This window comes from Puma concolor, chromosome A2 (genome assembly GCF_028749965.1).
Source record: "Puma concolor isolate L17-30 chromosome A2, mPumCon1.1.hap2, whole genome shotgun sequence".
NCBI lineage: Eukaryota > Metazoa > Chordata > Mammalia > Carnivora > Felidae > Puma > Puma concolor.
The window spans coordinates 64,654,831-64,674,089 of record NC_141668.1 but is presented as its reverse complement, the minus strand read 5'-3'; the positions used below and the strand labels follow the sequence as shown (position 1 = coordinate 64,674,089).

General features: G+C 35.4%; 1 protein-coding gene across 3 annotated transcripts in view; it reads right to left on the bottom strand.

Moving 5' to 3' along the window:
- Positions 1 to 1,366: 1,366 nt before the first annotated feature.
- The window catches only part of VWDE (von Willebrand factor D and EGF domains), a 106,216-nt gene continuing 88,323 nt past the window's right edge, over positions 1,367 to 19,259 (bottom strand). For 2 of the 3 annotated variants that reach the window (XM_086695223.1, XM_086695216.1), the window contains exons 21-31: positions 18,166 to 18,735; positions 16,689 to 16,784; positions 16,512 to 16,607; positions 15,419 to 15,514; positions 14,530 to 14,625; positions 13,182 to 13,277; positions 9,695 to 9,790; positions 9,495 to 9,590; positions 8,183 to 8,278; positions 5,554 to 5,657; positions 1,367 to 1,665 (exon numbers count right to left, since the gene is read on the bottom strand). In XM_086695223.1, the coding sequence (XP_086551349.1) occupies positions 1,651 to 1,665; positions 5,554 to 5,657; positions 8,183 to 8,278; positions 9,495 to 9,590; positions 9,695 to 9,790; positions 13,182 to 13,277; positions 14,530 to 14,625; positions 15,419 to 15,514; positions 16,512 to 16,607; positions 16,689 to 16,784; positions 18,166 to 18,735 (1,457 nt within the window). In that variant the 3' untranslated portion in view covers positions 1,367 to 1,650. The remainder of the gene's footprint in view (positions 1,666 to 5,553; positions 5,658 to 8,182; positions 8,279 to 9,494; positions 9,591 to 9,694; positions 9,791 to 13,181; positions 13,278 to 14,529; positions 14,626 to 15,418; positions 15,515 to 16,511; positions 16,608 to 16,688; positions 16,785 to 18,165; positions 18,736 to 19,259) is intronic. The other variant, XM_086695220.1, reaches the window with a different exon arrangement.

Here is a 19,259-nt window from a genome sequence, read left to right as displayed (position 1 = left end):
TTTAAACATGGCTTAGGAACGCTCAGTATTTCCACTTAAAATAATAAAATGAGTTCTGTAAACTTGTATGATTTAAAATAAATATGTTCAAAGTAAAATAAAAGTATATTTGAAAAAGATAGTTTGAGGTCAAATCTGAGATAGGAAAGATTTATAACTGTATATAACCTATAATTATTTTTATCTCAAAGACAAATGTTTCAATTATATGTATATACCTTGTTGACTTTACCCACTTCCCAACAGTTAATGCCATTAAATTTTGCTTCCATCAAGGATTCACTTTTTTTTTAAATTTTTTTTTAACATTTATTTATTATTGAGAGACAGAGAGAGAGAGAGAGACAGAGCATGAGCATGGGAGGGGCAGAGAGAGGGGGAGACAGAATCTGAACCAGGCTCCAGGCTCTGAGCTGTCAGCACAGAGCCTGGCGTAGGGCTCGAGCCCATGAACCGTGAGATCATGATCTGAGCTGAAGTTGGAGGCTTAATTGACTGAGCCACCCAGGGACCCCTCTTTCATTATTTATAGAAAGACTTGATTTTGTGATCTTTTGTCTCTTGCTTCTACACCCAAATAGATCATGGTACCAAAAGAATGGAAAGTGAAACAGACATCTTCATGTCCTTTTTACATCTAAACACAATGAGCAAATAAATCTTCTAAAACCAGAATTTCATTATTCCTTTCAACTTGTCCAGAAATGGTACAGGTCAGAGAAGTAGAAAGACTGGAGGCGGAAAATAGGCAAAACTAAATATGGTGTTTTTATCACAGAAAAATGAAGGCGTGATCTCTGGAATATGGTCCAAAGCCACAAGATGCAGGGTATATCTTTTATTAGCTCACTGTTGTCTCCCTGGTACTACTGTCAGTTACTTCTAAGGCTAGGACTACATTTTCCAGAACCCCCTTCTCTGTGTGTTTCTGGGTTAGGGTTTGCCAGTGAGAAAAGCTTTCCAGAGAGAGAGAAGATGGAAGTGGGAAGTCATTTTTTTCAGAGGTGTTTGCAGCTAGATATTTGGATAGATAAAAGATTCACAGTGGCTTCCCAGAAATTTTCTGTAATGACAGCTTGAGACAGTCAGTGGAGTTTCTGAAGATTGTCAAGTATTGCAGCAGCTCCAAGAAAGCTGAAATCTGCTTGGTGCTTTAGGCTAACATCTTCAAGAACAACCTCTCTGACCTTCAGCAGTTGCTTTCCCGACCTCTACCTCCTCCTGTCCCCACCCTTACCCCCAACCCTTCCAACAATCCTGAGATTTCCTAATTCTGCTTTAAATACTTTATATCTGGGTACATCACATGGTTTCTGTTATGCTGACTGATCCCTAATGATAAAGACACCAACCATCACGGTAAGAATTGGGAGATATTCAGTTTATTAGATAATGTGAATGTCTTGAATATTGGATGCATCATCTCAATACGTAAATATCAAATCACATTTCAAAGTCAATTCAAATGACCTGGATTTCTTCTTTGCTTTTCTCTAACAATGACCAGATAACAGCATTCTACATTTGATTAGTTTCTTCAGTCTTCAAAATAATTTTAAAAATGATGTTCAAATAAACTTCAAGTAGTTATCTTCAACTTTTTCTGAATAAAATTTCCATTCTTAAGACAGGCTTGTGATATACTTGATATTAATGGCGTTTTGTCTGTAGTAAGAAGTGGGAAACCAAGTTTCAATGAATACAGGAAAACCACTTGACCCTTATTCATTGTTTGCTACCTCTTCCTCTCTGACGTGATACATAAAGCTTTTGGTTCTACATTTGCTACTAGAGACCAAATACTGCTTTCATAAAACTGAGGTCTAATCCAGATCTTATTTATTTAATTCTTTTAATGTTTATTTATTTTTGAGAAAGAGAAAGAACACAAGCAGGGGAGGGGCAGAGAGGGAGACACACAATCCACAGCAGGCTCCAAGCTCTGAGCTGTCAGCACAGAGCCTGACACAGGGCTCAAACTCACGAACCGTGAGATTATGACCTGAGCCGAAGTTGGACACTTAACCGACTGAGCCACCCAGGTGCGCCCAGATTATATTTAAGTATCAAAATAGTTGTGACTAATTGGAGCTTGGATATTACATGACTCCACCTTGAAGAAAAATTACATTCAAGAAACATCCCTGCTCAATAAAACCAAGCACGTTTTTTCCTGATACCCTTCAGGAAAAGACTGTTTTCAATGCATTGCAACATTTCTCTCCAGTCTTTTTCCTCGTCCTTTTCCTTCTCCATGGCTCTCTATTCCTCTATTCAATGTAATAACCAGTAACAAACTGACATAGTATTTTCTACACACCAGGCACATATGTGAACATAGTTAGTCCTTTAACAACCCTATGATTAGGTGTTATTAGTACCATATGACAGATGAAGAAGCTGAGACTTAGAGGGGTTCAATATCTTGCTGAAGGTCACAGAGTGAACAAGTGGCAGCTCCAATGCTAAATGTAATTAGCAGCTGGGCAGCAAGTTCTGAGGCCTCTCAAAGCCACCTACCCCTCTTTAGCACCTCTTTTGCCCATTTCTCCTTTCTTTGTATTCTTTGTTTCTGGCTAGTAATTCTCTGCTGTTGTTTTCATTGAAATTCTAGCAACCCAACCTAATCACTATCTTCCATTTCTTTTTTCCCCTCACTACCTCAGGATGCTTGAAGAAGGGCCAGGAAGGTAGGCCTGGAGGGAGCTGGGAGGAGCCAGGGAGGGTTCTGAATACCCAAAACGGTAGTTGTTTTATTATTTTTTTCCTGCCTAAAAATTTGTTTTTTACCCTATGTTTTGGAGCCCAAGGAAAAATAAGTAAGTAAGTAAGTAAGTAAGTAAGTAAATAAATAAATAAATAAATAAAAGTAATGACACCAATGAACAACTGAATAAAGCTCAAGTGAGAATTGAAGTCAAGAATTTGGATGAACAGGTTATAGTATTCAGGACATGTGGTCCCTGAGCTAGTCTCATTTTGTTTTCCTATTCCTTCTCCATGACTCTCTGTTCTTTCCTTCCTTAAAATGGCTCCAGGTGCAGTCTGAGAAGCGTCCCCATTAGAGGAGATGAAGATTATCTGAGGAAGGATTCAGGTAGTAAAGAAATAGATAAAAATAGATTACAGAGAAATCACCTAATTTAGTATGTCAAAGTGGAGTTGAAATCTTTTGAGCTCATGGAACTTTCTGTGCCATAAAAATCTCAAATAAAATGAAATAATACATGTGTAAAAGCTGCCTTTGAACCAGGGAATTCACATTTTTATTGTTTTTATTGTTCTCAACAACAGCTGATCAAACAGGCACTCAATAGCTTTTGTTTCCTGGTTTTCAAACCACAGTACTGTTATGAACTTGTTTTTGTTTGTGTTTTCAAAATGGAGGCCATATCCAACCAGGATGCATACCAGTGCAAGGAGAAACACATGTGCACGTCCACTTTGCCTCTAAGCTAGACTGATCCAGTATCACGCTTCAAAAAGAAAATTCCTTATCATTTTTCAAATTACAGGACTCCAGGATACTTTGATACTCACAACCCTTGGGCTTTCTGAAGTGCTAAATAGCATATAATTGCTTTTAAAATTAAAACCAATACAGATTAGGGGCGCCTGGGTGGCTCAGTCGGTTAAGCATCTGGCTCTGGATTTTGGCCCCATATCAGGACTGTGCTGACAGCGTGGAGTCTGCTTAGGATTCTCTCTTTCCCTTTCTCTCTCTGCCTCTCTTTTTCTCAAAATAAATAAATAAACATTAAACAAAAACCTAATACAGATTAACATTAAGAGATTTTTGAGAGCTCTGCTGCATTTGTGTGTGTGTGTGTGTGTGTGTGTGTGTGTGTGTGTGTGAGAGAGAGAGAGAGAGAGAGAGAAAGAGAGAGATTAGCACTACCCTTGTACATGTAGGAATTAGGACTGAAAAATTCCTTGGCTGTTGATACTTAGAAACTTAAGATTGGAGACAAAATAAAATACAGTTTAATCTTAGCACAGATTTGATCACAGAAACTTTTAAAAAAGATGTTTATGTAGCACTAGCCTTCTAAGGAAGTGTGGGGCAATTTCAGGAACTCTAAGAAAGTGTCTATTTTTCCTTTGCTTTCTTGATGTCTTAAGTAAAGATAAATCCTAATCCTAATGATATGAAGAATTTTTTATTGCTTTCCCTGAAACAGATTTTAACAGGAAGCAAATAAAGAGCAAGAACTACTATCTAGGAAAAGAGTGAGGACAGATAAGGCTTTTTTGGCACACACATCCTCAAATCAGTGAAGCAGTGGATTTAAAAGTGGTGGATTTAAATAAACTGGAGGGAGGGGTGAGGGTAGTCTTTTTATCTAGTATTTGACCAAATTTGTGGTGTCAAATACTGTGGTGTCAAATATTTGTGGTGTCTTCTTTCCTAAAGAAGACATCCAGATGGCCAACAGACACATGAAAAATGCTCAATATCACTCCTCATCAGGGAAATACAAATCAAAACCACACTCAGATATCACCTCACGCCAGTCAGAGTGGCCAAAATGAACAAATCAGGAGACTATAGATGCTGGAGAGGATGTGGAGAAACGGGAACCCTCTTGAACTGTTGGTGGGAATGAAAATTGGTGCAGCCACTCTGGAAAACAGTGTGGAGGTTCTTCAAAAAATTAAAAATAGACCTACCCTATGACCCAGCAGTAGCACTGCTAGGAATTTACCCAAGGGATACAGGAGTACTGAGGCATAGGGGCACTTGTACCCCAATGTTTATAGCAGCACTTTCAACAATAGCCAAATTATGGAAAGAGCCTAAATGTCCATCAACTGACGAATGGATAAAGAAGATATGGTTTATATATACAATGGAATACTACTTGGCAATGAGAAAGAATGAAATATGGCCCTTTGTAGCAACGTGGATGGAGCCGGAGAGTGTGATGCTAAGTGAAATAAGTCACACAGAGAAAGACAGATACCATATGTTTTCACTCATATGTAGATCCTGAGAAACTTAACAGAAGATCAGAGGGGAAGGGAAGGGGGGAAAAAAACAAGTTACAGAGAGGGAAGGAGGCAAACCATAAGAGACTCTTAAATACTGAGAACAAACTGAGGGTTGATGGGGGTGGGGGGGAGGGGAAAGTGGGTGATGGGCATTGAGGAGGGCACCTGTTCGGATGAGCACTGGGTGTTGTATGGAACCAATTTGACAATAAATTATATATAAAAAAAATATTTTTGGTGTCTTAAGTCCCTTTTGAGGAATATTATTCTCTTTCAGTTCCAGTGCCATAAAATAGAATAGTATTACACTTGAAAGTCATATCTACACATTGAAATCCTTTAAGTGAACATCAGAATTTTGAATAATAAGGTAACTACAATGACACAAAAACGATACTGTTTTTAGTTTCAGAGGCAAATAGTAAATCTGTGCATGTTTTTTATTTGGAAATCAATGAAAATCAAACAATAACACATAGATGTCAATTGCTAAGCAAAATATCTGAGTAGATAGCAGATAGCAATATCTAATATTTATTTGCCATTTAAAATTTAAAATACCTGTATTTTCTTTTCACATTTGGGTCCAGAATATCCATTGCGACAAGAACACACATTAGGAAATACACATCTGCCTCCATAAAGACACTTTTGTTTGCAAATTGCTGGAATATAAAAAAAAATTACAATGACCATTCTTTGACACAAATGCTTGTGACATATTCTCTTCTGGTGGTCTGAAGCATGGTCATTAAGATTTTATGAATGACCAATGGTACTCCCATTCTTGTGCAGCCAAAACACACAGACACACATACTCACACACATCAAAAAACAAAACACCCAAAACTCAACACAACAGTTTCACAATTCTATAAAGATATTATTAAAGCAAACAAAATTTTCATTGGCTACCTTTAAACAGTGGCTATATGTTTTTGTTTTCTTTAGAGAGGAGATTCAAATCAGTAATATAAGCATTCATAATTTGCTTAATAATTTAGCAAAGATTTAAAAGACACAATGCAGTACTGGCCAGTGTATAGAAAACTGACAATTTAATATGCTATCATTGGAAGTTTAATGTGAAACAACTGTATTAGAAACTTCCTAAAGATTTTTTCACCAGCAATTTCTTCCTCAGAATCTCTCCTCATGAAATTTAAAAATACCTATATCTATCTCAATATAATTCAGTATCAGTCTAGTTATCTATCATCTACCTAATGTATCCACCTATGTTATCATCTATCTACCTACTTACTTATAGAAAGAAAATGCTTATTATAGTAATAACTTGTAAAAATTTTTTTTTCAACATTTTTATTTATTTTTGGGACAGAGAGAGACAGAGCATGAACGGGGGAGGGGCAGAGAGAGAGGGAGACACAGAATCGGAAACAGGCTCCAGGCTCCGAGCCACCATCCCAGAGCCCGACGCGGGGCTCGAACTCACGGACCGCGAGATCGTGACCTGGCTGAAGTCGGACGCTTAACCGACTGAGCCACCCAGGCGCCCCAGTAATAACTTGTAAATGACTACAATGTTCAACATAACGGAAAAAGTCAAGTGAATTATATATCTATCTATATATTATATATATAGAATAGATATACATACAGTGGCATAGATTATATAATATTTTGTTCAAAGTTATGTGTTGAAGGACACAGAAAATGCTTTTAAGTCATATTAAGTGAAAATACGTATAATATAAAATTACATACAATACAGTTATTTTTCATGAGAGAGGTATCTGCTTCCAGAGTTCATATTGAAAGTTTGCAAAATTCAAGAACAATATTCTCTTTGGTGGAAGTGCAGCATTAAAAGATTACGTTTTTATCAGTGATGCCATGTGTAGCTGGGCAGGCTGTGCAATACACAAAGCCCCACAGCTGAGGGAGTACTTTTCACACCACAGACATCATAGATTTGCATATTTGTTACAATAGCTCTCCAGCAGACGGCAGTCAGACATCTTGGTCAAATAATGTCAATATACAGAGTTTCTGGAAGTTGGAAATTAAGTATTTTGAGGAAAGGGACTTTGAAAAATTCACACAGAAGTGCTTCAAGGTGCAAAAATAAAGTGCACATCTTCAGGCTGTACTCAGAGTACCTCAATCCACACTTACTGGAGCACGTTTCCACATTAACGTGCTTCTAATATCTCATCATTCTCTTTCATGGTCCACAAAGACCTCTCTCCAGAATAAGCAGCCCAAATTAAGGGTGACGGCTCTTTTTTCTACCATTTTATCGCATATAACTCCCAATGAGAATTAGTGATTTTTGAGCACATATTTCTTAAGTAAGTATTAGAAGTGAATTCTTTGATAATATTTTCCTAAGATGAAAAATGTATAAATTGTAATAGCACTTACTAATAAAATACACTCTAAAAGTCATGAAAATTATATGTGAAATCTGTGATATATGGAAACAAGTGTGGTTCATAAGACATCAAAAAGCAGGGCAGGTATTTTTTGTAAACACACATGGTCATTTTGCAACTGTATAATTTCAGTTTACAATACACTTGGATCACCAGTTTTAAGATGATATAATTATTGATCAATTGAAAATATTTGGAGGGTGAGACTTCTAGTTTTTCTCATGAAGCTAATCTTTGTTAATATTTTAACATGTTATTTCAAGTTTCATAAATTTCAATATTAGATCATTGATCTTCCTCAATACCCTGAGGCCCCATGAATGTAAAATTTTTAACTAAAACAAAAGGGAAATATATTAAAATACTAAAATCACAACAGGAATTTCTTTTGGATGGTAGAATGTGGGACAATTTAGTTTTTGGAACTTTTTCATATTTTCCATGATTTTCATGAGTGGTATGTATCTTTCTCATAATCTGAAAAAATATTTAAAGTTTATGCTAAAAACCTTCTTCACACCTGAGAGAACTTCCAAGGCAGCCCAGAGACCATAATTTGGAGTTATCTGTGTCACACAAAATATTAACATATTTTACCAAATTTTCTTCTTTTAAATGGATATAACAATGAATGAAGATTTCCTTTTATTTCCAAAACCCTTTTTTTTAAATGTATAAGCATTATGGGATTTTTTTTTCTCTATGATTTCTCCTCACATTACACTTTGTTTAATAACTGTAACAGATTCAGGTTCAGAACATAGAGTAAAAAACAAATTTTGTAGGCTTACGTATTTGACACTGCACTCCTTCCCATGCGGTAGGACAGTGGCATATACTGGGAGCTATACATTCACCACCATTTTTACATTTCTGAAAGCAGATAGCTGCAAATAGAAATACAAAGAAGTTAACAATTTAATTTGCCAGTCAAGTACTCACATAAACCACAAAAAATTTCACTGAAGAAAAAAAAGAGAAACAGTTAAAAGTTAATGACTTAAAGGAGCTTTTCCGTTAACATTTTATCAAGAACATTTTCCAATGTCACTGCTGATTCTTGAATAAGGTGATTTTAATGGTTGTATAATGTTCCACTGATCGAATGTATCGTGATTTAACTTTTCCTCAATTTGTGGGACATTGGTGTTACGTCTTATTTTTCACCTTGACCAGCACATTATAATAGCTGCTAATTTTATAGAGTAATTTATAAAAAGGGGAAAAAATGAAACGTTTGAATGAGGAGAGCTGTTATCAACTCTAAAACTAGCCAGAGTTGAAAGTAGTGTGACCCACCTTGGAAGGTTCTGAATTGGTTGGTCTGAGATGCAGTCATGGAATCTGTAATTTTTTTTTTAACGATTTATTTTTATTTTTAAGAGAGAGCGCACGTGAGTGGGGGAGGGGCAGAGAGAGAGAGGGGAACAGAAGATCTGAAGTGGGCTCTGTGCTGACAGTGGAGAGCCCGAGGTAGGGCTCGAACCCACAAACTGTGAGATCATGACCTCAGTCAAAGCTGGACGCTCAACCCAGCCACCCAGGTGCCCTGGAATCAGGAATTTTTTACACCTTCCCCTGACCCTTCCTTAGAGAGGGAGACAGGACTTAAAGAACTTGTCATTTATCGTGGCAATCACAGTGGACAGACTGGAAAATACAGCATATCCTCTTTCTCTGCTAGCCTGAAGAAATGAATTCAGAGTAGTTGGCATTTCACTCCAGTTCACAAAAAAAATCCCCTAAAGTAGGAACAAAGAATCAAAAATAAAAACAAAACAAAACAAAACAAAGAAAATGCCCTGTGTAGTAAATTCTGCTTGATGTTCTCATGTGGATGTAGCATTTAAGAGTATTCTTCTTGGGGCTCCTGGGTGGCTCAGATGGTTAAGTGTCCGACTTCGGCTCAGGTCATGATCTCACGGGTTCGTGAAGTTTGGGTTCCGCTTTGGGCGCTGTGCTGACAGCTCAGAGCCTGGAGCCTACTTCAGATTCTATGTCTCCCTCTCTCTCTGCACCTCTCCCCACTTATACTCTGTCTCTCTCTTTAACGTTTAAAGCAAATAAACATAAAAAAAATTTTTTTAAGAGTATTCTTCTTACGTGTGTTGCATTGTTTCCCTCTCCAACCAGAAGGACAAGAGCAAATGTTTGGTCCTACACATTTTCCTCCATTCATGCACATGGGATCACAGATACCTTAAGGTAAAAGCATGAAATATCAGCCCTCAAATGGCAATAGTTTAGCTATTCAATGTGTTTGCTTTACCTGTAGTTAAAAAACACATTTAGTGGTATCTTACTTTTTTGGCATCTCCTACCAGTGTATCCTTCACGACAGGTGCACACATTATTTCTCATGCAGCGGCCACCATTCTTACAGGGAGGGTGACAGATAGCTAAAAGAACACATGGCAGCAATCTGAGAATACTCCATATTCAATTATTATATATTACATATTGCATCATGTGCTTGTTATCTATGGGGCCATAAGGCAGAGAAATGTGCTATTAAAATAAAAGATCACATCTGCAAATCATTAACACTATCCTTTCTAAATCATAAAATCCAATGCTTATAGCTTTAAGCAGCTAGTGGATTAGCACAATTTGAAAGGTATTGATGAAGTATTCATAACAAATGGCATCTTTGATATTATAGTGCTTAAATCACAAACCTTATCTTATGATTCACCTTTCTTAGAAGTAAAGAGTAAAATGATCCAGGCAGAACAAAGAAAGTGAGTCATAACCTAGCTCAAAATAAGAAATGCACCTATTCCTGTGGAAAATAGAAAAATCCCAACAATATATCATATGATTTTTAGAAAATAATTTTTAGTTGACTTTTGAATACCTAACTGAGGTCATAAAGGCAGAGCTTAGTATGTGACTTACTCCTAAAAAACTTAGTGAAAAATCCTTTTAACAATAAATCCCTGGCTTTGTTAGGAATATTTATCAGATAACCTTGACTACATTGTACTAGTATCTTCTATGTATATGCTTCTGCTTCATGGAATTCAGAAGTTAATATTTATCATCTTTTATGAGAAGATTTATATTGCTTCATGTTTCTTGCAGATATGACAATAAATGCCTTTATTTAAAAAAATAATACATAGGCAAGCCCGCCTAACTAGAAATTTATTTTTTTCTCTAAATGATAATTAAATGGATTTTAATTTGTATTTTAAAAACAAATGTCAAATTAACTGATTTTGGTAACAAGGCTATCGTAGACTAATTCCCAGTTTTGAATTAGATCCATCTTTAAGAGCTACTTTATTTCCAGTCTAAGAAAAGAAATCAACTAATTTCAAATGGATTCAAAACTGAAAATAATTTAGTACTTTATGTATAAAAACAAAATAACTGAATGATTTTAGCAAATGGATAATTTCCACTCTTTTAGTTTGAACCTTTTCTGATTAATGTTTCAGTCTACTTTCCCTGGTGTTTATTTGGTACTTTTTATAAAAAGTACATTTTCTGCTTCCTAGTCTTAATACAACTTACGATCATTTCTAGTATTAGAAAAAAAATGTATTTGTTCTATTGCAAAAACACAGTAGGAAATACTTATGGTTAGAAATTTAAAACTAAAACAAAAATAAAAAACCAATATATAATGGGTAACCTTGCTATAATCAATACTCATCCATACCACAAAACTTGAGTGTAGAGATAAATACTACATTTACACAACAAAACATATGTAAATAAAGTAATATAAAGAGATTATATATTAATACAAAGGTTTGATTTCTCCACATCTAGTCCCATTTTAGGAAAAGGAAGTTTAGGAGAAAATCTACCTACATATATACCTATATATTCTCTAGGCCTCACACAGATATTACATGAGACTCCAAAGGGAGCTAAGTAATCCAGCCTCACCTACCATGTGGAATGGACTCATGACATTCAAGGATTTGAAGGATATAAAATGTATTTAGACAACTCTCCAGTGACACATTATAAGCCTTGATTATGAATGGAGTAGTTTAACTCTTTCGTTATGTCTCTAGTTCAATTTTTATCTTCCTCATTTGAAATCCTATAGAACACACAATATCTTGTGTGGATAAATATTTTATCCATTTTCTGCCTATTTTTATTCAGTGACTTTGAATGTGTATACCATTTTCCCTTCCCACCATTTGGGCTCACAGAGGCTCATGAGAGGATGTGATCTGATAAGAATAAAGCTAATGTTTTTTTATTTCTTCTGCATCTCCTGTAGCATTTCTTAAAAACAATTGTACTATTATTCATGGTAGCCAGCCATGCACCTACAGTATGTACGTCTCGCTCCTTATGGCAACTGTGTGGTTCAAATCTAAAAAGTCAGGAAGTCTGATGCTGGAGACTTTGATTTCAAAATCCATGCCAGCTAGGAGGTTTTAGAGGCCAGCTAATTCCAAAACCTTTTAACATATGTTCAACAGATGCTTTTTAGTTCAATACTTAATAATTTAGAGATTTCCTCCTTTCTCAGTAATACTGCTGGCACATAAGTGTTAGAGACATTTTCTCACTATATCTTACATCTACTGCAAGGAGCATGAGAGATATCAGCTTTTATATCCCTCTTAAATTCTGAGTCAAAACTATACCTATAACTCAGAAATATGGGGTTAGACATAGTCACTTGGTTTTCAAGGTTTGCTTTAACGTGGTTTTTACATCTTCCCATTTCACAAAGTGGTTCCTTGAAGGAAATCTTAACTAGAGGAACTCATTTGCTACGCCTGTACTTCAGTGGTAGTTTGTTCTCTACCTCATCTGCATGCAACCTAAGAATCCCAGTCAACCTCCAAATAAAAGAAATTAAATCACTTCAAAGTATAACATGCCCCAAAAAGAATATGTTTTAGGAATTAAATTAGGACAGCCTCTGACACATTTTACTAAAAAATCTATTCTGCATTTTGCAAAAGTTCAAAGATACGAAGATGTGGAAAATACATTTTAAATTTCATTTATTGACATTAACTCATACCTACACTGTCATCCTCAGGACATGCTCATTATTCTGAAAAAATCCATCACATTTCTATATCAGCGAAAGTATTGAAATAGCAGGCCACGAAGGGGGGGGAAACGATGCATCTGTATGACCTGATATCACCTTGCCCAATGCTGTGCATAGCTAACTTTTCACAAGTGTTTAATAAAACTAATGTTGAGAGATCATGAGGTAATAGTGGGCATTAGTGGACCATAAATCAAACATTTTTGCTGTGAGGGCAGAAAAAATGACACCATTGCATGCAACAGACTCCAAGAGAATTTTGCTTATTTGGTTCACACCTTGATCCTACAAAACTGCATGGACAAGTGCCAAAATTGGGAGCCTAATGTATAGTGAATAAATGTAAGTATTTTATTTAAATTTTTTTTAATGTTTATTTATTTTTGAATGAGACAGAGACAGAATGCGAGTGGGTTGGGGCAGAGGGAGAGGGAGGCACAGATTCTGAAGCAGGCTCCAGGCTCTGAGCTGTCAGCACAGAGCCTGACACGGGGCTCGAACTCACAAGCTGTGAGGTCATGACCTGAACTGAAGTCGGATGCTCAACCGACTGAGACACCCAGGCACCCCAAATATAAATATTTTATATAATAACTCATACATTTTCAGGATCTGGTCATTAAGCAGCCACAACTGTAACATCACAAGAAAGAGAGAAAAAAATAGCACTGTCCCCTTTGATACTTGTCTTGTGTTTACTCAGAGTTCTGTTTATGCCTTTCTCTTTGTATTCATAAAGAAAGAATAATTACCATTCTGACACTGCGCACCAAAGAATCCATTTGGACAGAAGCAAGTGTTTGGCTTATCACAGGAACCACCATTGAGGCAAACAGGGTCACACAAAGCTAATGAACAGCAGGGGGAAGAGAGACCATAAAAGTTTTATTATTTAAAAAATGAAAGCTGCACTGAAGTACAAAATGGTGCCTAATGAAATATTTTATTTTTACTGCAAGGAAAAGCCATAACCTATAATTAATTTGACTTTGCCAAACATAAGAGGAATAAAGTAAGTGGATAATAGCTTTGAAAGTCTGTTCATTAAGTTTACAAACAATACCAAGCTAAGAATATGGAGGTTATGATTAGAATTCAGAATGCCCTCTGCAAGCTGAAAACAATGATGGGAAATTAGAAGACATTTCAGCAGCACTAACTGGACAGTCTGTAATCCACTCAAATACACTTCTTTAGGCCTCCATCTCAATTCAAATAGGAACACTGTGCTCAAGTCCTAGCACACTCAAAAGCATTCTGCTTAGCTTCTTTACCTTTGTTCCCCTTTGAGAGGCACCCCTAATTCCATTTTCCAACTCAGACTTTACCCATTCTCCAAAGTCTACCTCAATACTATCTTCTTCCAAACTGCACTTGCCAGAATGAATTTCTGTCTTCTCTGCTTCCAAGGAACTGTGCATTAATTACATTACTTATTATAATCCAACTTGTACCACAGTCATTTAAAATTATTGTATCCTGTGTCTTCTTCACTAATGCCATGCTACTTGAAGTCAAAGCAAAAATCAAATTGATCTTTGTTTCCCCTTGGATCATGCTTCACACATAGTTCGCAAACTATAAACATTAAGTTAAACTTATGTTGAGAAAAGTCATTAGATCACAATGGAATAAATTAAACACAGATAACTGCAAACATTGCTGGCAAAAAATTAAGCCTGATACTCTGATAAAGAAATGGAATAGAGTGATGGTGTCGTTTAACTCAACTGCTTGAATGTTTCTTGAAACAGAATGTCTGTGCTGTGATAAAAAAAAAAAAAAACTTGAAAGAGATTGAAGATTGAGATGTAACACATATTTATTTCTCTCCATTATAAGGCAAGTGGATGATGAGAATATAAAGGCATAAAAAACAAAAAAAAGAAGTACTGGTTGGGCTAGATAACACTAAAGCTGAAATATACTCTATGGCCTGATACAGGAAGAAAAAGAATAAAAATAAAAGATACTTTTATTAAAACTTCATACTAATCTTGTCAGATTAGTTTAATGCTTTTGGGTGCTGGTTTAGGACACTGGTGCATTTAACATTTTTTTTTTACCTGACTTATTCATTGAAAAAAATCCTGATTTTACCTGTACCACAAGTAGGTCCCGACCAGCCAGGCTTGCACTGGCAAATATCTGGTGTAAGACATTCACCTCCATTTTCACAGTGCCTGTTACAAATCACTAAGATCACAGAATAAAAATAAAAGCAAGCTAAATTAGGCTTGGAATTGGTCATGTTATTGGGTATTATCTAGGTAGCTCATAACTGCCAATCATATCCTCTAATGAATAAATTCAGAGAGAAAAATAAAAATAACCTATTCTTTGGCTTTAAATGGTCTCCAATTGTCACATTCAGTTACTTTTTGGTAACAGAGTTGGGGAAAGAAGAAAATCATTGATCTGAATGGTAAATAAGAGTTGGCTATTTAAGAAAATTATTAGTTACTAATGAAAATAATTTTAGATATAAATAAACAAGATAAACTTATAGGCAAATCAACAAACTGGAATTCTTATTATCTCTAAGAAATGGTCACGGATAGGGTAAGGAGAGAGTTGTTTACAAGAACAAACTTCTTTATCTTAGTACTGGAATCCAGTGTTCCCAGTGGCATACAGAATAACAACTGTCATAATAAATCATGAATGTATGTTTGTTCGTTTTTTTAATGTTTATTTATTTTTGAGAGAGAGACAGAACGTGAGTGGTGGAGGGGCAGAGAAAGAGGGAGACACAGAATCCGAAGCAGGCTCCAGGCTCTGAGCTGTCAGCACAGAGCCTGACACGAGGCTCGAACTTATGAACTACAAGATCATGACCTGAGCTGAAGTCGAATGCCTAATTGACTGAGCCACCCAGGTGCCCCAGGAATGTATATTTTTTAGTGTTTGGGTTTACCTTAGTATTAAAGGCATCAACTATTAAAAGGAGCAGTTTCATTACATTAGGCTGCAAGAGAGTTTTGCTTACTTGTTTCACACCTTGGTCCTACAAAACCATAAGGACAAGTGCAGAGATTTCCAGCCAAGCAGGTGCCACCATGTCGACAAGGTGGACTACAATGTTCTACAGACAAAAATTATGTTATTAAGTCAGATCCTAATTAAGAATATATCTGTTTATATTTATGAATCATAGCCACAATAAACTGTGTTGTAAAAGCAATTTAAAATAAACTCGGCTTGCTTTTACTATGAAATTTAGTTCTGTGGGATTGACTATACAAGTTGATACTCTCAAAACACCAACAAATCATCATCATGTTTTGGTTTATAAAACTGTTGGTTAACTGAATGGAAATATACCATGTTAGATTTCTTCTGCAAAGTGAGACACACACTCCTCCCCTAAAAATAGAATACTTCTATATTTCCATAATTATTTTCCTATGTCATCGATATTACATGTTTCTATTAGTTCACGCTGGATTTACTTTAATTTGTTATTTTGTACCTTGCCTTGCCATGGAAGTATTTAGTGTGGTTCTTAAATTATTAATAATTATTTGTACTGTCTATCAAAGTATATTCTTTAAAATACTAAAAATAACAAATGTGTTTCTTTAAAATATTTAAAAAATGTCATTTAAGAAACTCCCCTCTTAAGATTTCAACCAAAGTAATAAAATTATGTGCCTATAGACATGTTTTTAAAAATCACTTTTTAGGATTCTTTTTATTACCTAATATCTTCTAATTATTTGGTATTTAGCACTTTCTTGGAGTCATGTTTGACAAGTCATTCAATAATCAGGTGTCCTTTACTTGAAGCTAAAATATATGTAGGGATATGGCACCTTAAAACCAAATATCCAAGATATTTCCGAAGACAATTTTACCAAGGACAAATAAGCTATTACTCTTTGGATTTCTAATGAAATTGAAGTTTTTAAAATCTTCAAATAAATTATTTTTAGAAAACATTAAAAAGCTTAGACATCCTCCCCAACATTAATGAATATATATGAGTAAAGACACAGTAAAACGGAATTATCTTTTTAAAAAAGCTTTAAAAAAGTGTTTTATCTTGGCTCTATTATTTGATTTTTAATTTGAATTATCACCTTCATCACAGGTTGCTCCAGCACGCCCTGGGGGACATTCACAAATGTTAGGCTTAATACATTTTCCATGGTTTTTGCAATCAGGATGACATAGAGCTGTATAAAATAAAGCTCAGGTTTTAGAAATATCAATTATCAATTAAATTCATTATGCAAACTAACAAGTTCTATACCTACCAGTTTGGCAGTTAGAGCCAGCATAACCAGGTTTACATTTGCATATGTTTGGGGCAACACACTCCCTGCTTTTCCCACATGGGTGTCTACAAATGGCTGCAAAAATCAAAGGAAAAAGGATGAATTGTTGATACATGTTGCCCATAGACTTACTTGTAAGAAAAGTAAAAATCTCTGAAATTTGAAAATTTTGACGCTGCTTATTAAAGCAATAACCATTGCATTTATCCATAAAGTTATTTTCCCCCTTATATTTGTTTTACTATTAGAATGATTGAAGAACATGATTAATATGGTCAGAAATAAGTGTCATAGGTGGTAATTACTCCCTTTGCGAGGCCTGATCTTGAAGATGGCTGCTAACCAGAAATGGGATTCCAGTCTTTTCACAGAGGTCAATAAAGTTCCAGATACTGATCAGATAAATGCTGGTAAATGTCAGAAATAATCAGAATTTCAAAGAGCAAGATACTACGACCACATCTTAAGTTTACAGGTTTGTATTCCTTAAGCTTCTTGAAGTGCTTGATATATTCTAAATATTAGGCATTTAATGTTTTTCTGAGGTGACCAAAAAGTATGTGGTTGTTAATATGGAGTTTTATATTATGAACATATAAGTCCTGAAAGTCATTATTATCACTATTCCTACAAACAAACAAACAAACAAACAAACAACGTACCTCTCAATAATACCGACAACAAGGGAATATCCCAACAGCTCTATTGCTTAAGTTGGTCTCAAACAAATCAAAACACAAGCAACACAAAACAGTAATAACAAAATAACAACACAAAATAGCTTCAACAGTGTTAAAGCTAAAAATCTGAGTTGCATCTAGGAAAACAATACTGATAATTATGAAAAGAAGTAAACGCTCCTTTCAAAATTAAAGTGATGCCCAACTTGTTTTTTCCTCAAGAGCTGGAAGAAATACAGAGAAACATAGTTTATGCAAATAAGCAAATATGCCAGAATTAGTAATTTAAAGTGCTAAATGCCCATTGTGAGATGAAAAGAACCCAGACAACAATGTTATTCACATCCTTTTTTTATCTCTTTAGCTGCTTAATGCTAGGAAAGTCAGTTAGCCCTCTAAGGCTCTGTGTTCTCATCTGAATGATGGGAAAAATAACACTCAATACAGGGAGTCTTTATGGATTATATGACATAATTGATACAGAATGTTTCTATAGACCTTGGAACACAGTAGATACCCAAAAACATATTTATACTATATTATATAGTTTATAGTACTATATAATAGAAACGTTCTTTCTAAAAATAATGCAGGAACATCCATGTTAATTTTTTTGAAATGTAAAGAGGGGATACACAAACAATAAATAAATAAATAGAAATTGGTGAAATAAATGGAGTAAATAGAAATTAATACATAAAAAAGAATCTCTTCTTAATTACTTAAATGTGAACTAATTAGTTTTCTTTCTATCTTCTAAAGAATTTTCATACTACCTCTGCAATTGATACCATCTCCGTAATATCCAAAGGGGCATCGTCCACATCGGAAATGACCATCTGCAGTTGGCACACAGGAAACACCAAGAAAACACGGCGATTCAGCACAAGTTGATATTTTGGTCCATCCAGGCTTTTCCGGCAAAACAGTGATGGCTCTAGTAACTGATGATGTAAACTCATCCTTAAATTGCATGTAACCTTGGGCAGACCTGTTGATTTGAGAATTATGCCCTCCTGCCTCTGTTTGGATGGTACTCAGTATAACATCCTTTGCTTTACCATGGGAACTGTTTGGGTTAATGCTTAAGGAACTTGGGTGTTTCACAGAAACTACCAGTTCCTCCAGACTGAGATTTGTAGTTATAGTATGATCCGCATGTTCAAAACCTGATATCTGATGGGAAATAACTTTCTCTGAATTATTCATCTGAGAGGTAACTGCTTTTAATGAGAAACGTGAGATGTCACTGGGTGTGTCCAAGAACTTTTTGACAGTAGCAGGACCGTGGGTAAAGTTCACACCAATCAGTGAATGATCTGTTGATGGTGGCGGAAATTTTATACCTAACAACCAAAAAAGAAACGGAAATGTTAGTAACATTTATTAATGTTCTGCCCTTCCCACTATATTTAACATTAAGTAATTCATTCCTTCACATAATGTCTGGTGCATGTATACCATTACACTAGGAGCAATGTGGTAATAATAAGTCATCATACAGTCCCTGCCTTCAAGGGATTTATAATCTTTTTGGATACACAGGAACATAGAATATTAAACATTATAAAAGTTAAAAAACAATAAATAATAATTTTATTTAAGAGTAAGAAATAGCCAACAAACAATACTGACCACTTCATACACTGAAGCTCACAGCAAAGAAAGCATAGTGTTGTCAATAATGGACATGTGAGCAACTCATAATGATAATCTGAAGAAAATTTTTATTATATTTTACTTATTTATTTTATGTTAGTAGGCTTCATGCCCAGCATGGAGTCCAATGCGGGGCTTGAACTCACGACCCTGAGATTAAGGCCTGAGCTGAGATCAAGAGTTAGATGCTTAACTAACTGAGTCACTCAGG